This window comes from Mustelus asterias, unplaced genomic scaffold (assembly GCF_964213995.1).
Source record: "Mustelus asterias unplaced genomic scaffold, sMusAst1.hap1.1 HAP1_SCAFFOLD_1314, whole genome shotgun sequence".
NCBI classification, from domain to species: domain Eukaryota; kingdom Metazoa; phylum Chordata; class Chondrichthyes; order Carcharhiniformes; family Triakidae; genus Mustelus; species Mustelus asterias.
Window position 1 is genome coordinate 64,367 of NW_027591259.1, and position 8,896 is coordinate 73,262.

The 8,896-nt window shown below is 52.4% G+C and overlaps 1 protein-coding gene across 1 annotated transcript in view; it reads left to right on the forward strand.

The window, feature by feature from the left end:
• Positions 1 to 5,987, forward strand: part of LOC144488126 (structural maintenance of chromosomes protein 1A-like) — a 55,239-nt gene extending 49,252 nt beyond the window's left edge. Inside the window, 1 exon segment of the mRNA XM_078206150.1 lies at positions 4,483 to 5,987. Coding sequence (XP_078062276.1) covers positions 4,483 to 4,563 — 81 coding nt within the window. The 3' untranslated portion in view covers positions 4,564 to 5,987.
• Positions 5,988 to 8,896: the final 2,909 nt, after the last annotated feature.

An 8,896-nucleotide genomic window follows, 5' to 3' on the forward strand; every position in this document is an offset into this window, starting at 1 on the left:
ACCTCACATTTATCAGGGTTAAACTCCATTTGCCATTTTTCAGCCCAGCTTTGCATCCTATCTATGTCTCTTTGCAGCCTACAACAGCCCTCCACCTCATCCACTACTCCACCAATCTTGGTGTCATCAGCAAATTTACTGTTTCTCTTTACCCAGTATTCATCCTCTCTTCGTTTGGAAGTTGTCATTCCATTACTCTTTCTGGCAAGCGAGTTATAGACTGTCAAATTTTTTTTTAAAATTAAATTCTCTTCAACTCTCCAATACTTGTGTCTCAGATCTGCGTCCCTCTGGTTTCCGACCCCTTGCATGTGGGAAACGTGTTTCTCCTTTGCTTACTCTCTCGTGGACTTTTCCGTGGTTATGAATGACTCAATCTGAAATCTGCCCCCCCCCATCGGCCTTTCCTGCTCTTCAAGGTTGCCAGTCCTAGCTTCTCCAGCCTTGCCGCACGACCTAACGTCCCTTCCTCATCCCCGGAGCAGTCCTTGTAAATCTCTTCCGCGCGCACCCTCCCCAAGGCCCTGACGTCCCTCCCCGCATGGCGGTGCCCGGAACTGGGATACGGTGATCCCACTGGGGCCCAGTCGGTGTTTTGCGAAAGGGTTTAGTGTGATCTTTTTGATTTTGCGCTCAAAGGACAAAGAAAATTACAGCACAGGAACAGGCCCTTCGGCCCTCCAAGCCTGCACCGACCATGCTGCCCGATTTAACTAAAACCCCCTCCCCTTCCGGGGACCATATCCCTCTATTCCTATTCTATTCACATATTTGTCAAGACACCCCTTAAAAGTCACTACCGTATCCGCTTCCACTGCCTCCCCCGGCAGCGAGTTCCAGGCACCCACCACTCTCTGTGTAAAAAATCTGCCTCGTACATCCCCTTTAAACCTTGCCCCTCGCACCTTAAACCTGTGCCCCCTAGTAATTGACTCTTCCACCCTGGGAAAAAGCTTCTGACTATCCACTCTGTCCATGCCCCTCATAATCTTGTAGACTTCTATCAGGTCGCCCCTCAACCTCCGTCGTTCCAGTGAGAAGAAACCAAGTTTCTCCAACCTCTCCTCAGAGCTAATGCCCTCCATACCAGGCAACATCCTGGTAAATCTTTTCTGTACCCTCTCCAAAGACTCCACATCCTTCTGGTAGTGTGGCGACCAGAATTGAACACTATATTCCAAGTGCGGCCTAACTAAGGTTCTATAAAGCTGCAACATGACTTGTCAATTTTTATACTCATCGGCCGGGGCATTGAAGGCAAGCATGCCGTATGCCTTCTAGACTACCTTCTCCACCTCCATTGCCACTTTCAGTGACCTGTGTACTTGTACACCCAGATCCCTTTGCCTATCAATACCCTTAAGGGTCCTGCCATTTACTGTATATTTCCTATCTGTATTAGACCTTCCAAAATGCATTACCGCACATTTGTCCAGAATAAACTCCATCTGCCATCTCTCTGTCCAAGTCTCCAACCGATCTATATCCTGCTGTATCCGCTGATGGTCCTCATCGCTATCCGCAAATCTACCAATCTTTGTGTCATCCGCAAACTTATTAATTAAACCAGTTACATTTTCCTCCAAATCATTTATATATATATATATATAAAAATTACAAACAGCAAAGGTCTCAGCACTGATCCCTGATGAACGCCACTTGTCACAGCCCTCCATTCAGAAACACACCCTTCCACACTCTGTCTTCTTTGACCGAGCCAGTTTTGTATCCACCTTGCCAGCTCACCTCTGATCCCATGCGACTTCACCTTCTGCCATGAGGGACCTTGTCAAAGCCTTACTGAAGTCCATGTAGACAACATCCACTGCCCTACCCTCACCAATCATCTTCGTCACTTCCTCAAAAATCTCGATCAAGTTCGTGAGACACAACCTCCTCTTCACAAAACCATGTTGCCTCTCACTAATACGTCCACTTATTTCCAAGTGGGAATAAATCCTGTCTCGAAGAATCCTCTCCAATAATTTCCTACCACTGATGTAAGGCTCGCCAGCCTGTAATTACCTGGATTATTCTTGCGACCCTTCTTAAACAAAGGAACAACATTGGCTATTCTCCAATCCTCTGGGACCTCCCCTGTAGCCAGTGAGGATACAAAGATTTCTCTCAGGGCCCCAGCAATTTCCTCCCTTGCCTCTCTCAGTATTCTGGGGTATATCCCATCAGGCCCTGGGGACTTGTCTACCTTAATGTTTCTCAAGAACCCCAATATCTCCTCCTTTTTGATCTCAACATGACTCAAACTATCTACACACCCTTTCCCAGACTCATCATCCACCAAGTCCTTTTCTGGTGAATACTAATGCAAAGTACTCGTTTAATACCTCGCCCATTTCCTCTGGCTCCACGCATAGATTCTCTCCCTTGTCCTTGAGTGGGCCAACCCTCTCCTTGGCTACCCTCTTGCTCTTTACATATGTATAAAAAGCCTTGGGATTTTCCTTAATCCTGCTGGCCAATGCTTTCTCGTGACCCCTTTTAGCCCTTCTTACTCCTTGCTTAAGATTCTTTCTACTTTCCTTGTATTCCACACTTGCTTCGTGTGTTCCCAGCCTCCTCGCTTTGACAAATGCTTCCTTTTTCTCTTTGACGAGGCTCATAATATCTCTCGTTATCCAAGATTCCCAAAACTTGCCATACTTATCCTTCATCCTTACAGGAATGTGTGGGGGAATGTGCCGGTCCTGAATCCCTATTAACTTACACTTGAAAGCCTCCCACATGCCAGATGTTGATTTGCCCTCAAACATCTGCCCCCAATCTACATTCTTCAGTTCCTGCCTAATATTGTTGTAATTAGCCTTCCCCCAGTTTAGCACCTTAACTTGAGGACTACACTTATCTTTATCCATCAGTATCTTAAAGCTTACTGAATTGTGGTCACTGTTCCCAAACTGCTCCCTTACTGAAACATCCACAACCTGGCCGGGCTCATTCCCCAATACCAGGTCCAGTATAGCCCCCTTCCCTAGTTGGACTATTTACATACTGTTTCAGGAAGCTCTCCTGGATGCTCCTTACAAACTCTGCCCCATCCACGCCCCTGGCACTAAGTGAGTCCCAGTCAATATCGGGGAAGTTAAAATCTCCCAACAACAACCCTGTTACTTTTACACCTTGTCAAAATCTGCCTACATATCTGTTCCTCTATCTCCCGCTGGCAGTTGGGTGGCCTATAGTAAATCCCCAACATTGTGACTACACCTTTCCTATTCCTGAGCTTTACCCATATCGCCTCGCTGTATGAGCCCTCCGAGGTGTCCTCCTGGAGTACAGCTGTGATATTCTCCTTAACCAGTAGTGCAACTCCCCCATCCCTTTGACATCCCCCTCTATCCCGCCTGAAACATCTGTATCTTGGAATGTTAAGCTGCCAATCCTGTCCTTCCCTTAACCAAGTCTCTGTAATGGCAACAACATCATAGTTTCTAGTACTAATCCAAGCTCTAAGTTCATCTGCTTTACCTGTTACACTTCTCGCATTGAAACGAATGCACTTCAGCCCACCAGACCCTCTCTGATTAGCAATCCCACCCTGCCTGCTGTTTCTCTGAGTCTTACTGGCCCTACTCTCTGGTTCCCCTTCAGCTAATTCACCTTTGCTTTGGTTCCCACCTCCCTGCCAAACTAGTTTAAATCCTCCCGTGTGACGCTAGCAAACCTCACAGCGAGAATATTTGTGCCCCTCCAGTTTAGATGCAACACATCCTTCTTGTACAGGTCCCATCTGCCCCGGAAGAGACCCCAATGGTCCAGATATCTGAAACCCTCCCTCCTACACCAGCTGTTTAGCCACGTGTTGAGCTGCACTATCTTCCTGTTCCGAGCCTCACTGGCACGTGGCACAGGGAGTAATCCTGAGATTATAACCCGAGAGTTCCTGCTTTTTAACTTTCTACCTAACTCCCTAAACTGCTGCTGCAGGATCTCATCACTCTTCCTATCTATGTCGTTAGTACCAATATGTACCATGACCTCTGGCTGTTCACCCTCTCCCTTCAGAATGCTTTCTGCCCGTTCAGAGACATCCTGGCACCAGGGAGGCAACATACCATCCTGGAGTCTCTGTCACATCCACAGAAACGCCTATCTGCACCCCTAACTATAGAGTCCCCTATAACTATTGCTCTAGTCCTCTTTGTCCCTCCCTGCTTAACAACAGAGCCAGCTGTGGGTGCCACTGCTCTGGCTGCTGCTGCTGCTCCTACACCTCTGTGTGTTTCCTTCGCAACCCTCCTGCCCAGAAGAAATTACTTCACTCCAAGGGGGTGAGGGCACGTTAGCTGCTTCTGGACAGGGGAGGGGAGGGGGATTTTTGACCCCGCCACCACCATCTCCATTTGAAACCCCCTCCCGTTGCTTTAAATGGTCCTGTTGGAGGCAATCATACGTGTCTCTGAGTGTCGAGTGAGAAGCGCTGCCTCCTCTTGCTAACGCTTTCTTCTTTTCTCTCTTTTCCAGCAAGGGGACTGTGTCATCAGCAAGGTGCTGACCTTCGACCTGACCGGGTTCCCAGAGGCCGGCCCGTCGCCTAACGAGTAGCCGGGGTGGCGAGATGGGTGGTCGGGGCGCCCCGCCTGTGAGAGTGTGCGCGCGCCTGTGTGTGCTGAGTGACTGAGCTTCCATCCCTGCGGTACTGAGGCGGGGGACGGAGCCCTTCTCCTGCTTTCTACCTTCTTTCGCCATTATTTGATCCCCGTCGCAGGCGGCTGTGTGTCTGGTGCGGGGAGAGCTGGGCTGGGTGGGGGATGCCCGGGGTTGGACCCCCCCCCCCCCTCATCCCCGCGCTCCCTCGCTTTAAACCTGTAGCTCGTCGGTGGTGGCCCGTGAGTCTGAGGCCACCTGGTCCCGAGTGCACGATTCGGTCAACCCCCCCCCCCCCCCCCCCGGATCGGCCACTCCGTCGAAAGCTGGGGCGGGGTCCCCATGAGCGTTGCTCGCTGATTTCCCCCTCCCCTCCCCCGCAGCCATCTGGCTTGCTTCATGGTTCAGATTGGATTTCCGAGCAGCCTGCGTTTCCCATTGCGGACATTCAACATGGAATTCCGCTCCTGTGCGAGTGTGGAATCCTGCAGGGGGTCGGGGAGGGGTCCCATGCTACCACGCACCACCCCCACCCCCCCCCCGGCCTCCTCGGTGTCATTTTTATTTTGTCCAGTAGAGACTAAGATGGGGAAGTTTGGCGGGGGTGGGGGGGGTGTTCGTTTTGAGCAGCGGTGAACCCTATGTACATCCTCCAGATCAACCTCAAGTGAGAAGAAGGAGATGGCGGGTCACTGACCGGCTTGTGAAGGCTGCAATCCCGGACACGGACGGCGGAACTGGGAAGCGTCTGGGTTTCCAAGCACCCGTTGCCTCCGAGGATTCCGAAAGCGTCTGCGCCCGTTAACGTCAGAGTAGCGTTAGCCTTGAGGTCGAGCGAGCGCCCCTGTGTTCGGGGTGAGGGGTGGGTGGGGTAACTGTTGTCACAGGACTGGGTGGGGGGTTCAGCTTCCTTTAATACAGCTCCTATTCTGCGTCCGACACCTCGTGCTGCCCCCCCGCCGGGAGGGTCAGTGCCCGCCTGCACCTCACCCTCGTGCCTGAGGGTTGATGGCGCCCTCTCCCATCGCAGGCGGGGAGGGGAGATCTGGGAACGGCGCTCCAGAGCCGCTTTGCTGCCAGTTAGATGCACCATCGTTGACTGAAACCTCACCGAAAGCTTCACCGTTAATATCGACATGGCGGGAGGGTGGTTTTAACCGATAGAGTCCTTTAGAATATTTGATATGTAGTATGATGTATGATCATGGTCTGAGAATCATTCGCCCTGCCCTTCAGTGTGACTGCGTGTGTAACCTGTCTTTTAAATGTTGGAGCCAATGTAATAACAGAAAGCAGTTAATTGCTTTTAGCGAGAATCGTGTATGACTTTGTTCCCAATCACTGAATATATCTCCCCAAATAAAAACAAAACCTTTTATTGATTTAACTGGTTGTGTTTGGGTGTGCGCGCTGGGTACAGAGTGCCGTGTTCAGGGCTGGATCGTCCTGAGCTCGCTGTTGTCTCTGTGGAGGGGGTGGGAAGGGGGTTGTGTGGGAGGGAGTGGGGTGCTGTTTGATGTCCTGCCCCTCCTCCTCCTCTGCGTCTGGCCCTGGACTGCCAAAGGCCCAGTGGGCGGCACGGTAGCACAGTGGGTTAGCACTGCTGCTTCACAGCTCCAGGGTTCCGGGTTCGATTCCCGGCTCGGGTCACTGTCTGTGTGGAGTTTGCACATTCTCCTCGTGTCTGCGTGGGTTTCCTCCGGGTGCTCCGGTTTCCTCCCACAGTCCAAAGATGTGCGGGTTAGGTTGATTGGCCAGGTTAAAAATTGCTCCTTAGAGTCCTGAGATGCGTAGGTTAGAGGGATTAGCGGGTAAAATATGTGGGGGTGGGGGGTGGGATTGTGGTCGGTGCAGACTCGATGGGCCGAATGGCCTCCTTCTGCACTGTAGGGTTTCTATGATTTCTATGCTCTCCATCCCACTGAGTTACTTGGACTCAGTGCTGCTTCTCTCTCTCTCTCTCTCTCTCCGCTCGCTCTCCAGCCAGTGGGAGTCCAGGGCTACCCCCCCGGTTACCCCCATCCCGGTTCACCGCAGGGAACCGGATGGGGAGTGGGGTCTGATTGTCTGAGACGTGGTGGTGGGGGGGAGGGAGGGAGGGACCGCAGCTCTGCCGAGCTCCCCGCTGCATTGCTCTTTGTGAGTGAGCCCTCTGGGATGCGTTGCTGAGGAGTGTGGATCCGGGCATGTCGTGAGGCTACGCCCCAGGAAAGGTGGAAGGGAGGGAGGGAAAGGTTCAGCGGAGACTGTGAGCTGCAAGAATCTGCGGGTGTTGACCCACCTCCCAGGCGCAGCTCATGCCTCGGGACATGCTGCCACTGCTTGTGCAAGTGTCGGAACCGGTTCGGCAGCAATCTCACCTACACCGTATTCCCAGCACCAAATCAGCCCATTTGGCCCATCTGCTCTGAGCTCCTGTTTGTTCTTCACACCAGTCTCCTGCCACTTCTGTCTTACCCAAACAGCTGCGGTCCATGTAGTGTAAGCACATGGGACTTTGACCCAGCCACAGTGGAGGAACAGCGATGTGTGCAGCTTGGGACTTGCAGGCGGTGGGTGTTCCCCATGGCGTCTGCTGCCCTTGTCCTTCTAGGGGGTAGAGATGGTGGGTTTGGGTGGTGCTGTCGAAGGAGCCTTGGCGAGTCGCTGCGGTGCATCTTGTAGACGGTACACACTGCTGCCGCTGTGCGTCGGTGGTGGAGGGAGTGAATGTCGAGGGTGGGGGGTTAGCGTGTCGATCGAGCGGAGGGGGGGCTGCTTTGTCCCGGATGGTGTCGAGCTTCTCGAGTGTTGTCGGAGCCGCGCTCATCCAGGCGAGTGGGAGAGTATTCCATCACACTCCTGACTTGTGCCTTGTAGATGGTGGACAGGCTTTGGGGGGAGTCAGGAGGTGAATTACTCTCCACAGGATTCCCAGCCTCTGACCTGCTCTGGTAGCCACAGCTGAGTCCAGTTCAGTTTCTGGTCAATGGTGACCCCCAGGATGTTGGTGGATTGAGAGTGTTAGTATCCCTGTTCACAGCTGGATGTGGCAGCAGAGCCGAGCTTTGATCTGATCCATCGGTTGTGGGACACCTTATCTCTGTCTGTCGCTGCTTCCACGGTTCGGCACGCACATAGCGCTGCACTGTAGCTTCACCGGGATTCGGAGGGGGATGGGGGGGCTGGGTTCCTATTGCTTGCCTTATCCTCGCCACCTTAGTTATCAGGGTGTCCACCAGGTAGACTCAGCTGGAGTTGAAGACCCCCCCCCCCCCAGGTGTCACCAGTTCCTCCAACAACTGCTCTGCCCCCTCCCCCGTCCCGTTACTGTCATCAGGTCAGCACAGTCCTCGGGAGCGGCGCACCTTCCAGGGTAGGAGCTGCGAAGCTTAATCCTCTTTCCCAATCCCATAGCACATTGGCACAAAGAAACTGAGCCACTTGCGAGCAATGATGAGGGTCTCCTTGTGAGTCTGTACTCGAAGGACAGAGCGAAGAATAAGGTGTAGGCTCTGGCCCACAGGAAGCAGGAGCAAGAATTTTAAGAGCAGAAGGGTTAGGAGTAGGCCACTCAGCCCTTCGAGACTACTCCCTGACGATTGAAGGTTTGCCTAATTCAGCCGTGCTATTTTTCCTTTTCCAATGATGCCACCTCCACCGGTTTTGGTAGCGAATTGCAAAATTTTTATCAGCGTTGGTCTGTGTGGAGTTTGCATGTTCTCCCCGTGTCTGCGTGGGTTTGCTCCGGTTTCCTCCCACTCTCCAAAGATGTGTGGGTTCGGTGGATTGACTGATCATCGACTCTTGCTTACCACGGCGGCACAGTGGGTTCGCGCTGCTGCCTCACAGCGCCAGGGACCCGGGTTCGATTCCTGGCTTGGGTCACTGTCTCTGCAAAGTCTGCATGTCCTCCCCGTGTCTGCGTGGGTTTCCTCCGGGTGCTCCGGTTTCCCTCCCACAGTCCGAAAGACGTGCTGGTTTGGGTGCATTGGCCGTGCTAAATTCTCCCTCAGTGTAACCCGAACAGGCGCCGGAGTGTGGGGCGACTGGGGGATTTTCACAGTAACTTCATTGCAGTGTTAATGTAAGCCTCCTTGTGACACTAATAAATAAACTTGAACTTTATTTTTGGGCTGCATAAAGGCATACTGTCATTCGCTGCTAGCCGATTACAAAGATGGTCACTGATCTTATCTACACACTCCCCTGATACCAATCAGGCTGTCATGCTGATGTATTATCACCTTTACTTTTCCCTATTGAGCAGATGCCACCAACTAGTTTTGCCAATATTAATTATTTTTTGCTA